The sequence below is a fragment of the Alternaria conjuncta genome (genome assembly GCF_024043145.1).
Source record: "Alternaria conjuncta strain BMP 0040 chromosome Unknown scaffold_2, whole genome shotgun sequence".
Lineage (NCBI taxonomy): Eukaryota > Fungi > Ascomycota > Dothideomycetes > Pleosporales > Pleosporaceae > Alternaria > Alternaria conjuncta.
This window is the reverse complement of record NW_026250091.1, coordinates 568,803-588,950: the sequence shown is the minus strand read 5'-3', so window position 1 is coordinate 588,950 and position 20,148 is coordinate 568,803. Positions and strand designations below refer to the sequence as shown.

Below are 20,148 nucleotides of genomic sequence, written 5' to 3'. Positions count from 1 at the left end.
CCCGCCAGCTTACTTGCGATAGTAGACTGCATAGTGATTTGCGTCGGTGTTGGTCCGGATGCGGATAAGTGCCTGCAGCATGCATGTGCTCAGCCTTGTCGTCCAAGACTTGGGTAGGTGTATGGCCATGTTCCCCAGTTCACCTGTCCACGCTTCCGAACGATCCCAGTGTCTCGAATAGTTTCAATATCACACAATGTAGTGAAAGGCATCACAGGACATGAGACCGCTCAAAGCCATGCTATTAGCAAAGCTAACGTGTTGTGACAAAGACATACTTCAACAATGCCAGCGCAAACACTACGAAAACAAATCTCCCACCCGTGGCCTGCCAGGGGGAGTCTTTATCTTGCAAGTCGAGATCATCCACATGAAGAGCCATAATTCGAATCTGCACTCACTGCCGGCCATGACCATTCCACAGATGCAGGGCGCTAAAAGGGCGGGGGCGCCTCTGATAGATGGAGACCAGCACGCACCAGATACTACTAGTGCACCAGAGCAAGCAGGCAAACGAGCCAAAAAGCACCCGTTCGATACCCTCGCGCTCAGAAAGATGGGATACGACTTTAAAATACCAGCGATCATTGCCAGAATCCGTACTAATTCGGCTCAGCCCTTCGACGTGGGCATGGGGTTAGGGGTGATGCTGTACCACATCGTTCCGTTGATATCAACGCACTTGGAAAATCCTATGGAGTTCCACAACAAGGCGCCATCAGCTTTGCAATGGGCAACTGAGTTCGTCGAAGCGGTTGATCAGTATATCGCATACTTGCGTCTTACGGATGGTTGCTCAGAGAAATTTCCTAATGATGCAACCGTTGATCGCAAGAGTCGACGGCCACGGCGCAAATACATGGGGCGGTATACCCACCTCGTCGAGAATGCTTATAAAAATCATGTCCGCGAACAGCTCTGCGACATATTCCAATCGTGGAGCAAAGAACAAACGCAGCTCTTCAACAAGGGTATGGATAAAGCTCTCTCGGGAATACAGTGGGTCGTCTACCCGCAAGAAAATGTGGTTCTGGCTGCTGGCGACGACGAGTGGACGATTTGGCTTCGCGGAAGGTGCGAAGAGCTAGGCATGATTGAAGCAAGGGCGGAGAGGAAGGTGTTTGAGGATATTTAGGGACGGGTCTGCCTGAATATGGTTTGAGTGTTTGTTGGTAGTAGTAGTAGACGCAAAGTATTGACCACGGACAGTCGAAGGAAACTAGCACAAGAAGAAATGTGAATACAGAAGTTGCATTCTCGTGACCTCGGGACCGGCCTCAGGCCTATTGTGCTAAGTCGTTAGTCGGAGATCGTGCTGCGAACATGCGGTTGCTGGGCTGGGGCTGCATAAACAGCTGCAAATTGGTGGATTGCAGTGGAGTGGTGGAGTGACGAGGGTGACTAGGGACCGTTGGCGAGATTGGAGCGGGCATCGCGGGCCCACCGCCAAGGCGCCTGCATAGGCATGCTGGGGGCAACTGCGTCCCAGGACTCGAAACACGCGCTCGAAACCGTCGCATTGCCCTCGCACCCACCGCAGCGCCTCTTATAGCCCAACGCCCGAGGCCGGAGAGTCTGTCATTCCTACACTCGCCACCACCCCCGTCACTGCCACCCGCAACCATGGCCGGCCGATTTGTGCGAGCGTCCAAGTACCGTGAGTGTTGATGTCCAACGCCCGCCCAGCCCAACATGCTAACACCGCCTGCCAGGCCACGTCTTTGGCAAGGGCACCAAAAAGGTACGCTCCAATGCCATCCATGGATCTAGCACGCACGTGTACTGACCGTCTTGCAGGAGCAATGCTACGATAACCTCCGCATCTCCAAGAATGCGTGGGACACCAACCTGATCAAGGTCAGCTCTCCCGCACGCGACCCCGTCGTACTTGCGCTCACCCCCCTAGGCCAACCCCGAATACATCTCGGTCAACTGGGAAGCCAGCGGCGGTGGCGCCTTTGCCGTCATCCCCATCAATGAGCGCGGCCGGGCGCCCGACCAGCTCCCTCTCTTCCGCGGCCACACTGCCGCCGTCCTCGACACCGACTGGTATGGTCGCACATGGCGTGACAGGGCCGAGTACGACGCTAACCGCGCGCAGGTCTCCCTTCAACGACTCTCTCATTTCCTCGGCCTCTGACGACGGCAAAGTCGGTATCTGGAAGGTGCCCGAGAACTTCACCCTGCACACCGATGCCGAGGAGCCCGCTGATGTCGCGCCTGTCGCCAAGCTGAGCGGCCACATGAGGTACGCCGATGCGCTCGGTCGAGATTCGCATCTAACACTGCCACAGGAAGGTCGGCCATGTCCTCTTCAACACCGCCGCCGAGAACGTCCTCGCCAGCGCGTCTGGCGACTACACCGTAAAGCTCTGGGACGTCGAGGCCGGTCTGCCACAGCTCACGCTCAAGCACAACGACATTGTCCAATCGCTCTCATGGAGCGCCGACGGATCGCTCCTCGTCACCACGAGCCGCGACAAGAAGCTGCGCGTATGGGATGTACGCCAGGAGAAGCCCGCCCAGGAGGTTCCCGGTCATCCTGGTGCCAAGAACAGCCGCGCTGTGTGGATGGGTGAGACCGACCGTATCGCGACCACTGGCTTCTCGCGCATGAGCGACCGTCAACTCGGTCTCTGGGACCCGCGCAACCCCAAGGAGCCCATTGGCGGCTTCCAGATCCTCGACTCCATCTCCGGTGTCTGCATGCCCTTCTGGGACGACGGTACACAGTGCTTGTACCTCGCCGGCAAGGGGTACGTCTGACCTCCCAATTCTATCGTCATACACTAACTTGCGCAGTGACGGCAACATCCGCTACTACGAATACGAGAACGACAAGTTCGAGTACCTCTCCGAATACAAGTCCGGCGACCCTCAGCGCGGTATCGCCTTCCTTCCCAAGCGGGGTATCAACCTGCACGAGAACGAGGTCCTGCGCTGCTTCAAGACTGTCAACGATGCCTACGTCGAGCCCGTATCATTCATCGTCCCCCGCCGTTCCGAGATGTTCCAGAGTGATATTTACCCGCCTACGACAGGTCTGAAGCCAGGTGTTTCGGCTGCCGATTGGTTCAGCGGAAAGACTGCAATGCCGCCCAAGATTTCACTTGAAAGCGTCTATGAGGGCGAAGCCCCCAAAGAGGTGGAAAACGACTACAAGCCTTCCCAGCCGGCCACCAGTCAGCCATCCCCCGTCAAGGCCGAGCCGCCCAAGCCTGCGCCCGAGCCCATACCTACACCAGTCGCTTCTCGTGGTCCACCCCCATCTATGAAGGACAACAAGGATTCTATGGCGTCGGCAGCTTCCAAATTCGCGGACAAGGATGCTTCGGACAACGAGAGCGCGTCGAGCTTCGAAGAGATTCCCAAGCCAGCAGAGCGCCGCACTTTCACTGCTTCCCGCCAGGAAGAGAAGGTTAAGGGCCCCACTATCTCCAAGGAACCTGAGAGCGCCAAGTCCACTCACAGTCCCACACCTGCAGCATCCTCTACACCCACCTCATCTGCTGCACCTGCCTCTTCTACGCCCACTGCGGCCGCTACGACTTCCACACCTAGCGCCGGTGGCCCTGCTTCCGCTCTCCGCGATGCACTAGGCGACATCAAGTCACAGCTTGAGCAGCAAAACAGGGTCATGTCGGACCAAACCGATCAAATCGCACTCCTTCTGCGCGAAGTCTCGATGCTCAAGACCAAGGTTGCCAGCTCCGAGCCCTCGGACCGTGAAAAGGATGAGCGCATCAGGCAGTTAGAGCTCGAGCTTGAGGAAGCCAGGTCTTGAACATGAGGACCTTAACTTTCTCATGCTTGGTGCTGACGCTGTTAGAAAACTGAACGAGGACTATATGTATCTGATCACTCATCAGGGTGTTGCAAAGAAATCGTCGTTTGGATAAGATCTCAGGGATATGAGTGGCATTATCCGGCTGGCGAGCTGTTGGTAGGGGCCGATGTACGATGATGGGGGGCTGTTCTGTGTATGCGTATCGTCTGTCTGTCGAACTTGCTTTCGTTAGCAAGGTGTTTGGGTTAGCGGCATTGTATGGCACAAAATTCATTACTTCTAGTTTAGTGACTGTTTTCCCGCGGCCTCGACATCCGCTGAAAATGTACGCGCAATTCCTAGCAATCCTGTTGTTGGTTGACTCAGCAACATGGTCGCCATAACTAACGCTCCGGACCTCCTAATCTTGCACTCTCCAGGGCTTGCCTTCTTCTTCCCACCGTTAATTCCCCCTAACCATCTCGTCTCAATCTTCACACGTGGCGCGTTGCCAAGCCTGCCAACGTACGCAGACCGACTGCACCGGATTTGTTGTTACCTCCACACAGAGCTCAACCGTCCCTGTACTTCCCGCCCGTCCACGGCTCACCATGGCAGCGTATATCAACCTTAACTTGCAAGGTACGTTACCAGTACAATACTATACACGGTCTGTTCGTCTAACGTAGAACGAGGGGCCTTCTATTTTGCTGGACATCGTTCTGCCGAAGATGATGCCATGCTGCAACTATTTTCGAGCAGGCTTGCGGGTTCAGCGAGAGGTGCGTAGTACCATCATCGTCCGGCATGCACGGCGAAAAGCGCTCATAGACGTAGAATCTACCTTTGATGTTTTGTACTCGCAGGTTGCCCGAGATTGGCAACAGCGGGACGACCTCCTCACACCCTTCAACGACCGCCGATGGTCTCACGTTAGAGCGGTCTGGACCTTTGACCTTGATCGCGATATTCTGCGATTGGAACAGACAGATCGCAACCTCTGGGTTTCTCTCGACCTTGTTCGCCAGCGTTCCATAACCATTTCCGATTTCGAGCCTTGCGAACCACCGCCGACACTTGCCAAGCATGCCTTGCAATCCGTCTACTCAGCACGCCGCCCAGTGGTGTTCTGGAAAATGAGACGCAAGAACATCGACCTGCCGCGCGTACAGGGGCGCAAGGCTTTCGTCTCTAGGATACTTGCCGACTTTGCATTTCAGTGGAGGCATGTCCTTTGCGGTCGTTACAACAACTCTACGTTCCGGAGGCTTGCCAATGCTATTGTCAGGATTGTTACCCTGTAATTTGCGGTCGAAGAAGCAACGCTCGCACACCAAAGCATTAGCCGCTACCTGGTCTGGATAGACAATCTCCCAGAGTGGGACTTTGCAAGTGGACACATCGTCAGGGTCGGTGGGACGTTCGTCGTCATATGCCAGCATACTCCGCATGCGATCACGCTGATTCGAAATGACTTCAGGAAGCAGATTGTGTCCACTCCTGGTTCGGCGGAAAGAACTTCCACTTACCTCATACTCTCGGTGCGGGAACTTATTCTGTTTCGGATAAGCAGGGATTTCGAAAAATATACGGAGCCCATGCGTCTATTTGACGGGGTGCATCCTCCATCTGAAGAAGCTATCGAGCTACTTCTCCAAGCCACGCAGACCAGCCCCACTATGGCTCCTCTTCGCAAGCTCCCCGTTGAGCTACAGGATGCGATCATTGACAAGGTATCAGAGGAACCGATTGAGAGCGCCAGGGTTGGCTGCTTACTTGATGCTGGATCAGTTTTTACATGGAGATACAACGACCGGAATATTGAAAGACAAGTCAGCCATCGGTCTAGGACGCCTTTGTCACATATTTACTTCGGTGGCTACCCTAGTGGTATAGCGTATAAGTAAACGTGTTCAGAACGCTCATTTTCAGATATCAATATGATCTATTAATCCATCGCACAGTAGGAAGCTTGTCGGTTATATTGATCATCCACGGATCATGAATCGTACCTGTAGTAAAGCGATAGTGGCAAGCGAGTCAGACCTTCCTAACTAATAATACACCCACAGCACCTCAACGCAACAAAGCGAACCTTGATAGAGACGTGCCTCAACCAACCTGCATCCCACCCGGCAACGCTGTCAGCCAACCCTCAAAATTCTCGCCAACCATATCCTTGACATTGCACTTATTCTGCGTCGCAATGCTCTGCTTCTTCAGCGTCGGCGCCGACACATAATTATTCCCATCCATAGCCTTCTGCAGCGAGTCGTCCTTCCAGCCGAACAGGTAGTCCGCATGCGTCGAGAAGCCAGTCGCGTCGCCGCTAGACCAGACAAAAGGCTGGCTACCATCGCTTGGCCAGTCGGCCTTGTTGTTGAACTGCTTCGTGTCCCAGACCGTCTCTAGCAGGATCTGGGGCAGGCGGACGGGGTGTGTGGATGGACACGCGCCGCCATTTTCAAATGTACCCGTTGCGGGATATGAGACGTGTTCGCGGTGGTTTGGTGAATCGAGGTTCACGCCGTCCCAGCACTGGAAGCAGTCAGTACATACATGCAACGTACAATCGCAAAGTCGGAACTCTTACAGTTGGAAACCGATGGTTAATCATGATGCCGGCCGGGCAAGGCTGCTTCGGGAACTCGAGTGTTTCAGGCTCTCGGGTACCCTCGTTTTGCATGCAGATATATGTCAACTGTCGAAAGTCGCGCGCTTCCTCACGAGAGCGGTACGAGACGTCGCCGATCAGCATGCGGAAACCGGGCTTGAAGGCTGTTACTTTTGTGGTTTGCGAGGTGCTGAAGAGGGCGTCGGTCATGTAGTATACAACCTGCATGCATGTTAGGCGTGGGCTGTGATGGGGTGAGAAGAAGGTACGTACCATGCCGCCGTTGGTACCTTCCATGCCTTGTTGCGCTCGTTGGGGTACGCGTTTGAAGGTGCCGTTTTTGGCTTTGAAGTACACGACTGCGGTCCAGTAGTTGCCTACAGTCATCTCATTAGCATCTCTCCGTCATCTATAACAGTGCTGTAGTCCTCACTCAAGTCTTCGGAAAACTCGCACGTGGTGCACGTCGATTGTGTCGCCAGATCATGGCCTTTGGCTGGATCCATGGTGACGTTGAAGGAGTTCTGACGGTGTCAGCAGTAGAATGCTTGTTTGGAGATGGGTGGTCTTACACCTCCGATGATCTGATGAAGATGTGGCGAGGGATTCGAGCCTGGGTTCACCAACGGGTCAAGTCTCTGGACTGTCAATTGCGCGCAGCCAAAGCGCAAAAGGCCTGCTTTCGCAGTCGCGACCAACCCGAAGGCACCGATGAGGATGTGTAGTTTCATGTCGTTAGGTCACTGCGATCTCCAGCGTTCCGATGTTATCGACAGCTACCAAACAGCAGTTTGCAGCCCATGGCAAGTTTAACCTTCATAGTATGAATGACATGACTTGACGCCCAAGATACTACCAACTGCCGTCTTTCACGAGCATCGATGCGAAGAGCCGAGGGCCAGGGTAATGTAAGCCAATATCGCGTAGCGAATGCGAGCTCAGTTGCCAAGGAAGATCTAACGTCGTCTTTCCATGAAGGAGGCCATTCATCTGAACCCCTCGAATGAGCAGACGCCTGGAGAGAGCGTTCCAGAGTTGTTGAAGGACAGGAGCTGAAAACGTGCACGACGCGGGACGATCCGTCCGATGCCTACAGAGACTGCAGTTGACCGTGGGTGTAGCCAGCAATCCTTCTCATCCAAGATACCGCAAACTGCATGGTACTTCCGAATATATTGTTCCAAGCAACTGGCACGAGTTGCAATCGGATACATGAGTCCGGATGCTCAGTGCCAGTGACGTCCGATGACAGATAGTTGAGCAGAGCAAAGCGGCACCACACACCGACAAACACTCCCTAACCTACCATTCTCACCTGTTCGATCATCTGTAGCCGTCATGGTGCTCTTTATCGCGGTCCTGGCAACTCTTCTCGCTCTCAGCGCCGCCCAAACATACCCAGAGTGCACTGCCGAAGTCGCACGGAGCGACGACTGCGCCGCGGTCATCAACGCAAACGCCTGCTACAACAAGTTTCGGTGGAATGCTCAGACCTTGACATGTATTGATGGAAATGATAACGCGGTAAAACAAAAGAAGGTAAGGCATTCAGCAGCTGACGATGGGGATTGTGGCGCTGACCACGGTGGTGCATGACAGGTGTGCGCTTGTTGCAGCTGTGTCGGAAAAGTCATGTGTGACTGGGCGACGAAGCAAAAGTATTGTTGAGATACTGAAGATTATCCGGGTTGCGCTGAGACGTAAATATCTAGGTAGTGAAGGATGCTTAGAATATTATCCAGTCCTCATACACTTGGGCACATTGACTTCCAAGGTTTCCTATGACTGTCGCATGATCAGCACTCTTTGCGTAATAAGATGGTAGCTCGAACCAAGATCAGGCTCTAGGCTGTGTTAAAGGCGTACTCTATTCTCCTTGAAGACAATAGCATGAGGAACTAGCTGTCGTTTCCGGCTGCTGTCCTGACTCAAGTAGCGCGCGCAGTCCCAAGCATAACACTTGCTGGCCGCCTGGCTTCCTACACGACAACGAAAACATATACGATACCTATCATTTTGCTGCCAGGGATAGCTACAATATGTCTTATATCCTGCAAAAACACAAATCAGATATAGAAGTGCTATCGAGCTAGAAGTATACATATTCTCGGAAACCATCTAGTTGCTGAGCTTGAATACCTAGGTAGCGTGTATGCAGCAAATACGATAGGAATTATTCCTACGTAGCCACATTTGGTGATGCTCTAGTTTGCGTTGCGAGAGCTGAATACGGTCTGTAAGGGGTTCATGCGCCTTGCGATATCTGCATCATTACGGCACGGGAGCCTTGGCAAGGCTGACAGCCACCGCAACCAGCCGCCTAGTGATTAAGGGGGTTATGAAGCTTTCTGTTGAAATAGTTCTTGCATCTGTGTCTTCTCTCCGCCAGCTCTACGATGAAGGCGTTCTTATGCCTGTCGTACCTAGCGGCGTCTGTTTTAGCCGAGTTCACAAACCCCAACTGGATTAACGGGAAGAGATTTTGGTCCAAAGGCGAGGAGATAACTATCCGATGGGACGACAATTGGCCGAATTGGGGTGACGGGCCTGTCGGCGACGAGTCTCTCCTTGATCTCTGGATTACAGGCTATGCCAACGACGCATTTGTGCGAAAACTACTTGGTACGTTGTAATCGACGTTGTTCATCCCGCCGCCCCTAGAAACTAATCGATATTCGCAATAGAACTGGATACGACCGATGTGCGGCAAGGTGGGCAATGGAACTGGACGGTCGATGTCCCCGACGATCGTGCCAACGGCAGTAATCATGTGTTTCGATGGAAAGAGCATCGCGACAATGATGTATGGGACAACTATTCGTGGGGATATCGGAGCATGATGTTTGCGGTATCCAAAGCTGTTGAGCCTTCTTCATCGTCATCCACAACCACATCGAACTCAGGAGCAGAGTCTACGGCTACCTCGAACAGCATGACCACTTCGGACAACGACTTGTCAAGCCCACCCAGTGGAATTCCAAGCCCCGAGAATACACCGTCAGGCAACTATAGAGCTTCGCGCGGTACAAGTCCAGGTGTTATTGCAGGTGCGGTAGTTGGTAGTCTGGTCGGTCTATTGGCTATTGTCGCGGCTTTCGTTCTCGGTCTGAAGAGAGGGAAGATAAGGGAGAAGGGCCAAGCAATCATCGATGACTCTGGCGACAGGGTGCAGAAAGATGCGCCTTCTTCTGCGACAGCAACGCCAGCACCGATTGAGCATAACAAAGGGCGCTACAAGACGAGCGATTTGCCCGAGTGGGTTGCACCGAGATGATTTGGGACTGGAAGATTTGCCTGTCGCCAAAATGATAAGAATTTTCGGATGTGTGCGTACATAGTCCCACTCTCAGCAAGTCTCACCAGATAGTGTATCCCCCATCCACGATAATCTCGCTACCCGTGACGTAGCTGCTAGCATCACTGACCAACCAGACGGCCGCCCCGCGGAACTCCTCTGGCTTGGCGATCCTCTTCATGGGAATATCCTTCAACCACTCTTTGCTCAGCTTCTCCATCTCTTCCCCCTCGTTAGCCTCGGTCTGGATGTATCCCGGGCTCAGTGCGTTGACGCGGATACCGTGCGGCGCCCACTCTGACGCCAGAGACTTCATGAGATGGGCCGATGCAGCCTTGGAAGCGTTGTACGCCGACTGCTTCTGTGGGCGGTTGACGATGGAGCCGGACATTGATGAGACGATCAGAATGCGGCCATCGACCTTGTTGTCGATCCACCATTTACCCGCTGTGCGAGAGAAGAGGAAGGTTCCAGTCAGATTGACGTCGATCATTCGTTTGAAGTCTTCGAATGGGTAGTCCTCGGCTGGTGCGCCACCAGTAATACCAGCATTCGTAACGAGGATATCCACGGTCCCAAAGTCTTTGACAATCTTCTCCCACGTAGATTTGACGCCTTCCTCGGACGATGTGTCGCATTCGTAGCCATGCACCTTCGGGGGCGAGAGGCCCTGATTCTTAGCCTCTTCAATGAGGGCACTGGCTGATTTGTCGGCGCCTTCTTGCTTAAGGTCTACAATGGCTCCATGGGCGCCGGAAAGGGCGAAGGCGGCAAGGATCTGTTGACCAAGCCCTTGAGATGCACTGAATAGCACATTAGCTTGATTGTAACCGTGTTTGATGTCTCGTGAGAGGACAACAGGGGTAGCTAAGATCCGTGTCGCATTCTGCTGCGTACACACTAGTAAATGTTGACAAGTGAATACTTTCGAAGATGATGTATGCTTCTACGTAGGAAAATCTTGCGACACGGATCGTAGCCGCCCATGGCGCGGGTTGGTGATCTCATACCCGGTAACTATAGCAAGTTAGCTAGCTTGTCAAGAGACTCTCTTGACTACCTACCAACAGCGACCTTGCCCTCAAGCGAGAAGTCAGGCAAAGTCCTGCGCTGTGTGTGAGAAAAGCGAACATTAGGTCTCAACAGATGCGAAAGCGTCTTCGAAGTCCTCAGGACAGCATCGCGGGCGACATACGGGGGCATTTTGAACGTTTGATTCTGTGATATGAGTAAGTGGGAGATGAATTCTGGTATCAAGAAAGCGTGGAGCTGTATGCTGTAAGACTGGAAGAGCCCGTGAGGCTCTTTTGTTTGTTGCAACGTTTACCAGGTACGCTCTTGTGATGGAGGAATTACGTCACTTTTGCGTACACCTGTGCTCAACCGAGTCATGTCCGGGATGTTGTTACTTCGCGGTCAACAAAGGTATTAACAGGTAGGAACTTGATGTAGCGAGGTTTTGATGTATGGCAATAGCGTTGCAGGTCAGATGGGAATCGATGAGGTAGTGATTCGAGAGCACAGCAATTGGGCTCAAGCCAAGAGAAAACAGTGGCTATATTCAACGGGTTGTAGCAAGCTTTCCTATGATGATGTTCGCTAGCTGACAGCACCTAGGTGTCCTTCAAGAAGTCGATCGTAGCATCGTGACCGACTGTGAGGTGTCCTCGCCCTACATGACGGTGCACCAGCAGGACTCGTCGCAACCGCAGCAGTCGCACGACTCGCCGCACTTCGGGGCTGGCGAGGGCTTGATGATAGTCGAGATGGAAGAGGCGACACTGGCAGGCATCTTGATGGTATTGGTGTGGAGGTGATACTGGACGGAGTGTTAGTTGTGTAGCTGGTAGCATGCCTGGATCACTTACTGTAATAGTCTTGTTGGATGTGAAGAGAATCGAGAGCCCAAGAGCCAAACGTGCTGTATTTGTGTGTTGGTGCGATAGGTGAAATTCGTAGACAGCGAAGTGAAAAGGTGGTGGGAAGTGAGTGTTCTCCTTCGCGGATGTCCACGACTCTTTATATCACTAGGTCGCAGGTCAGCAGGCGTGACAGTCTTCGCCAGCTCGATAATTCCAGGATAGTAGCTTCCGTCATTGCGGCCTGCGCGCCTTGTCATTCGACCTCATCGGTGGCACACATCAAGCCCTGACCCTCAGGCATGCATGTCCATGTTTCAACATCTGCCAGTTGTCAGGCCTGGAACTGGTCGCTCTGCCCTGCTGCACCGCCTCACCGACGCCGCTATCTCTCGAGCAAACCCAGGATGCAAGTCTGGACGGTGTGACAGATGAAAACGGCCGCGGCTGGGGTGGCTCAGCTTGCTCACGGTCATGTCTTATGGCTTCTGATTGGTGTCACGTAGACGTTTGTCATAACAATCTGCATTAGAGCATGCCAACCCTTGCGAGGTGCATGCACTGATTGCGTGGCTAAGCTCAACTAAGCTTTGTGGCGCCAATAAATCCCTCACAAAATCAAGGAACAAGCTTTGCCAAGCGGCAGCTGAGAGCTTGGCTGTGAATGTGTCGTGCCGGGCTTTGTGGGTCGGTTCGTCTGCAAGTCCAGTTTAGACACTCGGCTGTGCCACAATCGACGTGGTGTATGGCGTCGTGTTGCAGTGGCTGCGTACCCGTTGGACATGGCGCTGAGGTTCGGCTGAGGCCACGCGTCGTAGCGGTGTCTCGGGTGGTGCTTATACGCGCTCGACTCTGCGGGCCGATATTAGAGACATGAAGACGCGTACAGTCATGGGAGGGTAAAACTGCGAATCGGTTATAGAGCGTTTATCGCTTCGCGCACATGGTGCGCATCGTTACTAAGTCATGATGAGGGATTTGAGAGGTTGGTGGAGCTGCGATTGAGGCTTCCCCAGCTTCCGGCGATCGCGCCGACTGGCACTAAGAGCGCCCACAGACGTCCCTGACAACTCAACCTCTCCTTTACAATCCCATCGGCACATCCTCTCTGTCCAGCCCACACCATTCGACGCTCCTGGACCACAAGGCTTGTTGTATATCCACATCTAAACTGTCCTGTGAGCTCTCGACTCTGTTCTTCCCTTCGAAGTACCCCTCCTGCCCATCAAATCTGTCGGCTACTGCCACATCTACGAAGGCGATTGCAGCTTGCTCGACGGTCACCAATCGAGGCTGGAAGTAGCCAATCAACGGCAACAACCAAGTCACGACCGTAGCCATGATCTGAATTGTTCGCGGAACGTGCGGCTGGTGGAACGCCCGCGATGTAATCAGATCCAGAGGATCCACCGCAACCGCGCGGATGGACTCTACATCTTTCTTCTGATGAAACAGTTAGGCTGCAAGCCAAGCAGGGTCTTCGACAACGGGAGACTTACTGCTTTCAGGCGACGATTGAGCTCGTACATCACCATGATGGAGACCAACTTGCTCACAGCATATCTTTGGAAGCCTCGTCCCAACTCTTCGCCTTCCTTGTCAGGTTCTGGATGAACCAATAGTTCCAAATCGTTTGGGATATGAGTTGGATATCCCTTGACCAGGCTTGCTTCCTCCGGTCGATGTGCGCCGCTGCCCGAAAAGACGATACGGCCATGAACTGGGTCCATGGCACACATGAGCCTGCAACACAAAGCAAAATGTGCAAGATGGTTGACCGCAATCGACATTTCGTATCCGTCTTTCGAATACTTCGGCCCGCCGGACAAATTCCATGTCATCGCATTGCAGATAATCGACCGGATGGGTGGAAGCTGCTTGCCCTCAATCTCAACAAGGAGCGCTCTGCTGAATACCCGAACGTTTTCTAGCGAAGAGAGATCGAGCTTTCTTATAGACACTTGTCCGTTGGGGTGCTGGGCTACAAGTTGACGAAGTTTTAGCGTGTTTGTATCTTTCTCTGAATTGTCTCGGACGGTAAGAACCAGGTTGAAGGATGGGTATGCTTCCAACAGGTACTTGACTGATGGTAAAGCTAGCGAACCGTTCGCGCCGGTGATTAGGACTGTGCCTGCCATGATGCGCGTAGAAACGAGCGGATGAGAGGAGTGTTCTGGATGCGAAAGAGGCTTTGCAAGAGGGCGCGTCGAAGGAGTCTTCGTTGTTCTTATCTACCCCTTGGACGCGGTTGCTGACAGGCGAATACGCCCCGTCGTATACCTCGATGCCGGCCTACCGTCTCGGAGCCATCAGTATATACGTAGTCGTCCCGGCATGGGATCTCTCTCCCAAATCCAGTAGGCTTAAATGTTCGTGACTGTGTACGTGCAAACAGTCATGGTATCATGTACACTACGAGTGCGGTTCTCTCAACCCTCACAATCGGTGGTGGTGTGGCCCAGGGCATGTGCGTTCGCTAGTCGCGCCGCCCCTCAACGGCACCTTTGTAACTCCATGGCGCGCATCCTTCCACTTTATGCATGGGCCACGGGCTAGGCAACACCTCTGGTCGCGGAGAGTCACCACATGCAAGAGGAGAAATTGAACTGCTCCTCAGACTACATCAGGATATCGCGAGCAAACTAGAAAAGTCGGTGGTAAGGTAGGCTCCTCGGTGCGCATTTTCCCCCTAGGTTGACGTGGATGTGTCGCATTGCGGCCGACCCCCGAGCACGAAGGATCAAAATGTCTATTTGGCGACAGCAACCGGCTCCACTTTGCTACTCGTTCCCTTTTGGATACGACCCCGCATATCGTACGATCTGAGCAGTGCAATCCAGGGTCTTTCTCCCACAACCAAGTTTAGCCGGTCGCATAGGTTGGTGATTCAGTATGCATACTCACTGATGATACAGCAAGCTATCTAGACATTATATTCATAATAATTCCTACGGATCATTGGAGTCGTTTCTGGCCTGCGAGCGTGGATAGAGGCAGCGTAAATGAATCAAGTCGATTATCCAGGTTCCCCTCTATCCCGAGAGATGACACACGCACGATTGAGACTATAAGAATGCGTTCACGTTCTACGGCTCCACAAGTTTAGGCTAGTCATGAGCCAACTCTCACCAACTAAGTTACAGTGATGCTGCTACTTCCACTTGGCAGCAGCGTCCCGTTCGCAAATCCCTCCGTACAGAGAATCATATAGTCGTGACCGCCCAACCTCATCCCAGCCTTGTTCCACGCGTCAAAATGCTTCTGCGTAGTGATTGTACCGCCAACCCTTTTCTCCGTTCTCACCGACCAGAACTGTGTAAAGGTACGAGTTCCCTCAATAGACGGTTTGTTCACGCGCTGGCTAGTGTACAGATCGTAGGTGCCTTCTTCAAAAGTGAAGTTGCCTTTGCGCGTCCAAGGTTCACCTGGGGCAAGGACGTCGTAAGACTCGATGATGTAGTATTCGATGAGGGGATTGCGCGTCCAGCCATAGAGGGCGAGGTAACCGGGGCCCTTGGCTTCGTATGTACCCGAGTATTTGACTGTCCTAGTACGATTCATTAGTACAGTTCTGGAAATCGCCTTGAAGCCGTTGCTGCCTTTACCTCGAACCCCCAGGCTTAAATCCCGTACCAGCGACGAAACCACCACCAGGCTGTCCTGACCAGTTGCACGTGTACTTTCCGCCGCCTTGTTGGCTGCAACGGAACGAGCCACCTCCTTCGGACCAAAAGGAGTAGTAGCCACCTTGACGGGCTTCGAGCTGCTTCCCAACTGTGTCATGATTGATAAGTGAAGCGATACCGCTCGGTGCAGTGAGAGCGAGAGGCAGACTGCCTAGCACGGCGGCGGCAAAGACCGCAAAAGAGACCATGATGCTGGAGCTGATGAGTAGATAGGACAAGGTATCTGGCCACCAGGCCCGGCGGTCTGTATCTATAATATACCTACCTTACATGTAAGGGCCTAGTATGGGAGTCTTGGTATCAAGTGCGCGTGATTCTTCGCGCCTGTTTCTCATTAATCAGCCATTGTTGCGAGATCGCCTGGGGTTCACTGACAGCAGCGTAAGTCAAGGACTGACCCGCCTCTCCCAGCGAGAAACATACTCTGCCAAGACTGGGGTGCATCTTCGTCAATATGTCCGATACTGCTGTGCCGGCTGTTCACTACCGAGCCAGGGGTGGTGCTTTCGATCAGCCGTAAGCATCAGACTTCGATCTGCCTTGGTTTGGACTTGTTATCTGCCGGTAGCAGTTGGTACGACGATGCCCAGGTGGTCGAAATGACTGGCACCTATCACCAATCGTGGGTGATGATCGTCGAGCAGACACGTTGTTAATTAAGGAAAAGAGCATGTGGGGTATGGTACCTAGGTAGGCGATGAGGATGTTTCCACAGAAATTTAGCCGGGCGCTTCGATACCGTTGTGACTTAGTCACGGCTCAGAACATAGCAGATCATAAAGCCGGGCAGCTTGAATACAGTGTCGGAGCGATGGGAAAAGGCGCGATGCGGAGACAGCTGGAGGACACGACGCGTGCAAGCTTGTTCAAATCGAGTTTAGCGTGTTATCTTAGCTGATCGCCGAAGAACCCGCGAACGAGCTGCAATCTATGAACACGAACCAGACACGCCGTGCCTGCGACATCCCCGTTCTGAGCCCGGCCACTATATATGCAAAAGACCAGACCTCCATCAGTAGATACCGAGCTAGACCTCCATCTCGTACCCTGGCAGATGATCGAGCCACCCATCCACCTCTTCGTCGACGGAGCTGTCAACCGCGCACGCGTTCATCTCCTCCACAGTCTGAGTCTTCAGCACACCCTGAATACCCGGACTTCCACAATTATGGAACATGCAACTATCGTTCATCACCCGCTGCAAGCTGTCCCCCTTCCACCCAAACACGTAGTCTGCATGAGTACCGTAGCCCTTGCTATCGGAATAACTCCACACAAACGGCTGCGAACCATCGGTTGGCCACATGTCGGCGAAGGCAGTTGTATTCCACATCGTTTCGTATGCTAGTTGAGGCATCTTGATGGGATGCGATGCAGGACACGGGTCCGCCGGACGGAAGCCACCCCGTGTGGTCGAGAACATGTGGGATTGATCTAAAGATTGGGGTACGAAGTCAGTGTTTGTCTCACATACAGTTCGTACAGGGGGATTACTGACGGTCGGGAGAGTCAAGGTCGACTCCGTTCCAGCAAGAGGGAAAATGGCTACACGTGAGAGACGCAATTAGTAGGTTCCGTGGCAAAAGGAACGAGTTTCTCTTGGGAAGATACGCGCTGCCTGCAAATGGGTAACACCTATTTGCAAGAGCATGCTAACATCATAGAGAGACTTACTGCCATGCCGTCAGTACCGTGATCATAACGTCTGCTTAGGACCATTACTTACCTGGATTGCCATGATACCGGCAGGGCAGGGCTCTTTCGGGAAGTCAGGAGTCTCATAACCTCTAGTGAGGATGGTTTGCAAGCACGTGTATGCCAGGCCCTTCTTTGTGCCGTTGAGTGTGTTTGTTGACGGGTTACCAACGGTCATGCGGAAGCCCTTGACCCAATTAATCGCTCGTTTCATCGACGGCCGAGATAGCATCACTCACCGGCGGAAAGGCTCTCACGGGATTGTCGAGGTCTGAGCTTTCGAAGTCTTTCTGGGTGTAGTATACCGTCATACCTCCCTTGATGTGGTCCGCATCTTGACCATCGAATCCTGTTAAGGTTTAGCCTTTCAATGTGCTCCAGTGTAGGCGATGTCGTCGGAATACCTAGCTGAGCGTTTGGATAGATTGGAACGCGTTTGTATGAGCCGTTTTGGTGTTTGAAGTACATCGCAGCGGTCCAGTAGTTGGAAAAGTCTACATCCAATGTCAGCAGCCGTAAAGAGACTGGATTGAGGAATGCATGTCGTACCTTCGGTGTAGGCACATGTTGTGCAGCTGCCCTGTTCCCCGATATCACCCTCCATCGTAGCGTTGAAAGCATTACCGCCTGCGGAAACGTCAATGGGAAAACCAGAGGCCATATCATAAGTCCAGCCTACCGACGATCTGGTGTACCTTTGCAAGTACGTTAGTACATGGTCACTACTATGATCACAGTACTAACATGAGAAGAGGGTACACGGCCAGGCTCGACTAGCGGATCCAGGCGCTGGATAGAAACACTGCTGCAACCAAAGCGGATCGCAGCTTGCACCGCGAAAGCTTGGAAAAGGAGCAAATGTAACTTCATGTTGCTGTAGATATCTGTGTTTGATATGGTGATTCGAATGTCTCAGTGCCTATATACTGCGATAGGACTGATTTGTAGTGGGTTTTGGAGGAGTATGTCCCACCGAGACAGATACATGCCGCTCTAGAAGATCCGTTGAGAACTTCTCGCATCGATGTATCCGAATCGCAGATGACAATGGTTCCAGCGCGCGACTGCCGGTGGGCAGCGCCAAGTCGTTGATGTTGCTCTTCATATGCGCCGTCCTGTCGGGTACAGTAAGGTCAATGTGGGGCATGCTGGTGGGTTGATGCGATTGACTCCTCATGCCCGATGTGTCGCCAAAACTGTTGGCAAAACTTATTGCGATTCAGGGAAGCACAGCTGTCCACTCATCCGAGACGGTGCAAGGGAATCGGAACGGGAATGACAATCGCATGAAGAGGTGACGTCAATGTGAACAGGATCTTGGCCGAAAACATCAAGAGTCTACATAATACATCCTCTGAGCTATTCGCAGATCTTTAGATATCAGTTAATCAAGGGCTGTCGGGCGCTGAAGATTACATGGGCTAGGAAAGAGTTTCAATAGCAAAGAGAGGCATTTCGTAGGTATCAATGATAGCACATGCATCAATATGCGACACTCTTTTATCGTGATGTATCCAGCCTGCGCTTTCAGAACTTCAAGTTTACATAGTTGGCATAGTTCGGAGCCTTCAGTTGTTCAGCTCTCGAGCCAGAGCGGCAATGCGCATTTGCTCCTTATGCTGCCGCCTGAGATACTTTCGTTTCCTCAGGGCTACAATGCCTTGAATCCATCGCCTTGTCTTCTCACTGGGCGAACGGTTATCACCTTGATTCTGCTGCCCCATCGGCGCAGAATGGCCTCCAACCTCCTCCACTTCCAGCTCACAGTCACCTGCGAGTATAGCTTTCTCTTTGACAGATTCAGAGTTGCCTCCGAGTGTCTTCTCCTCCTCCACTATCTGGGAGTTACCTTCCAGAACTGGCTTCTTCGGTGCGGGCTGAGAGTTACCTCCCAGAACCGGCTTCTCTTTCTCCTTGACTTGCATGGGCTGGTGCTTGCCTCCGTCGGCCGGACCAAGCAAGTCTCCCACCTGCTGCGCTGTTCCTTCACCGAGGTTGGCAAAGGGTGCATAGTCAGGGAAGTACGCGGCGCACTTCCTCATGTGGGCCTCCATGTTCTGGACCACGATTTCCTGCTTGGCAATACACGCCAGCTCCTCTTCATCGAGGTCATCACAAGCATAGGCTTTAGCCAGTATTCCCATGTTGTATTTTCGTGTTCGGTAATTCTTATCGAAGTCTATGAAGAGTTAGCAAAGCTACTGTAAGGTGGGCATGGATTACATACCCTCTATGGTCTCAGAGTGAGGCATGAGGGCCATCCTCATCGCATCCCGGCGGCTGCGTTCGCCCGACATCATAGTGGACGCGAGTGTCAATAGCAGAGCGGAAAGTGTCTTTGATGGGTGAGTGCCCTGAGCGAGAGAGTCAATATTGCTGTTGATGTTGTTGACAAACGCTCGAGTTAAGTGGGTCTCGACTAGCGCATAATGCGAAGGGAAGGAGCCCTGGAGCCTGGCGAGATGGGAAGAACGCCAGATATTTGATGAAATAATTGATGACTTCGATGTTTCGTGTAAGCTATGTGTCTTGAATGAAGAGGATGGGCGCGTTGCTACGAGGCTTTCGTCTAGTCAGGAAAGAACTTGCGCGCGAGAATTATATTGAAGAGGATATTAGGAAGGAGACTTGAGGACCAGCGAGATTACTGATGGACAAATCTTATCATGGGGAGTGGACGAGGGAGCGTGAGTTAAGTTGGAAAATAAGCGAAAAGGGAGATTTTGTTCGGTTGCTGGAATGGTCGACAGCCAGCGAGAAGTCCTCTCGAACCTGCAATGATGGTCTACTTTAGAAAAACTGCGTAGATATACGTGCGATAGCGCATGACAGAGTCCAAAACCCTATCTGCATTTAAAATTGTTCGGTATCTGCCAGAATGCAAGATGTTGCAAACCGATTGTCAAAGTCGTGGAGATTCGATCACGAGGCGACATCAGAACCAAGCCACAGCTTCCTCGTGGCCACGCTTTTCCCTCCAGTCCTTCAGTTTGTGATTGACCACCCAAGCCGGTAGTGGCGTTCTCCAATCATCCACATCATACGGCTCGGCCCACAGCCGTCCATCAATATCTTCAGGCTTCCAAAGATGAGACGTGTAGTCTACTCCAGCCTTGCTGAACAAGTAGCAGCCATATTTTAGACACCTGTGATGACGTCGCTGACGATGCTGACTCCGGTGCTCATCTTCGGAAATCGGTTCCTGCTCGAGACGGTACCCTTCGACCCGCTGT

General features: G+C 52.7%; 8 protein-coding genes across 8 annotated transcripts; 3 read left to right on the top strand and 5 right to left on the bottom strand.

The window, feature by feature from the left end:
- Nucleotides 1-1,623: 1,623 nt before the first annotated feature.
- CRN1 (Coronin-like protein crn1) lies at nucleotides 1,624-3,784 on the top strand (the record flags this gene model as incomplete). Its single annotated transcript, XM_051465577.1, has 7 exons — nucleotides 1,624-1,657; nucleotides 1,713-1,741; nucleotides 1,798-1,857; nucleotides 1,907-2,049; nucleotides 2,102-2,248; nucleotides 2,295-2,756; nucleotides 2,803-3,784. The coding sequence occupies 7 exons, from the start codon at nucleotides 1,624-1,626 to the stop codon at nucleotides 3,782-3,784; spliced, it is 1,857 nt and encodes a 618-aa protein (XP_051330134.1).
- A 593-nt stretch (nucleotides 3,785-4,377) lies between these two features.
- J4E85_001290 (uncharacterized protein) lies at nucleotides 4,378-5,070 on the top strand (the record flags this gene model as incomplete). The annotated part of the gene is made up of 2 exons (XM_051465576.1): nucleotides 4,378-4,408; nucleotides 4,529-5,070. The coding sequence occupies 2 exons, from the start codon at nucleotides 4,378-4,380 to the stop codon at nucleotides 5,068-5,070; spliced, it is 573 nt and encodes a 190-aa protein (XP_051330133.1).
- Nucleotides 5,071-5,878: 808 nt separating this feature from the next.
- On the bottom strand, nucleotides 5,879-6,886 carry J4E85_001289 (uncharacterized protein; the record flags this gene model as incomplete). Its single annotated transcript, XM_051465575.1, has 4 exons — nucleotides 5,879-6,304; nucleotides 6,360-6,602; nucleotides 6,654-6,757; nucleotides 6,814-6,886. The coding sequence occupies 4 exons, from the start codon at nucleotides 6,884-6,886 to the stop codon at nucleotides 5,879-5,881; spliced, it is 846 nt and encodes a 281-aa protein (XP_051330132.1).
- A 1,890-nt stretch (nucleotides 6,887-8,776) lies between these two features.
- Nucleotides 8,777-9,654, top strand: J4E85_001288 (uncharacterized protein; the record flags this gene model as incomplete). The annotated part of the gene is made up of 2 exons (XM_051465574.1): nucleotides 8,777-9,002; nucleotides 9,065-9,654. 2 exons carry the CDS (start codon nucleotides 8,777-8,779, stop codon nucleotides 9,652-9,654), a joined length of 816 nt encoding a protein of 271 aa, XP_051330131.1.
- Nucleotides 9,655-9,736: 82 nt separating this feature from the next.
- J4E85_001287 (uncharacterized protein) lies at nucleotides 9,737-10,878 on the bottom strand (the record flags this gene model as incomplete). Its single annotated transcript, XM_051465573.1, has 2 exons — nucleotides 9,737-10,575; nucleotides 10,740-10,878. 2 exons carry the CDS (start codon nucleotides 10,876-10,878, stop codon nucleotides 9,737-9,739), a joined length of 978 nt encoding a protein of 325 aa, XP_051330130.1.
- A 3,788-nt stretch (nucleotides 10,879-14,666) lies between these two features.
- J4E85_001286 (uncharacterized protein) lies at nucleotides 14,667-15,408 on the bottom strand (the record flags this gene model as incomplete). The annotated part of the gene is made up of 2 exons (XM_051465572.1): nucleotides 14,667-15,081; nucleotides 15,140-15,408. 2 exons carry the CDS (start codon nucleotides 15,406-15,408, stop codon nucleotides 14,667-14,669), a joined length of 684 nt encoding a protein of 227 aa, XP_051330129.1.
- Nucleotides 15,409-16,784: 1,376 nt separating this feature from the next.
- J4E85_001285 (uncharacterized protein) lies at nucleotides 16,785-17,576 on the bottom strand (the record flags this gene model as incomplete). Its single annotated transcript, XM_051465571.1, has 5 exons — nucleotides 16,785-16,838; nucleotides 16,947-17,102; nucleotides 17,155-17,264; nucleotides 17,320-17,409; nucleotides 17,465-17,576. The coding sequence occupies 5 exons, from the start codon at nucleotides 17,574-17,576 to the stop codon at nucleotides 16,785-16,787; spliced, it is 522 nt and encodes a 173-aa protein (XP_051330128.1).
- A 907-nt stretch (nucleotides 17,577-18,483) lies between these two features.
- J4E85_001284 (uncharacterized protein) lies at nucleotides 18,484-19,212 on the bottom strand (the record flags this gene model as incomplete). Its single annotated transcript, XM_051465570.1, has 2 exons — nucleotides 18,484-19,094; nucleotides 19,143-19,212. The coding sequence occupies 2 exons, from the start codon at nucleotides 19,210-19,212 to the stop codon at nucleotides 18,484-18,486; spliced, it is 681 nt and encodes a 226-aa protein (XP_051330127.1).
- Nucleotides 19,213-20,148: the final 936 nt, after the last annotated feature.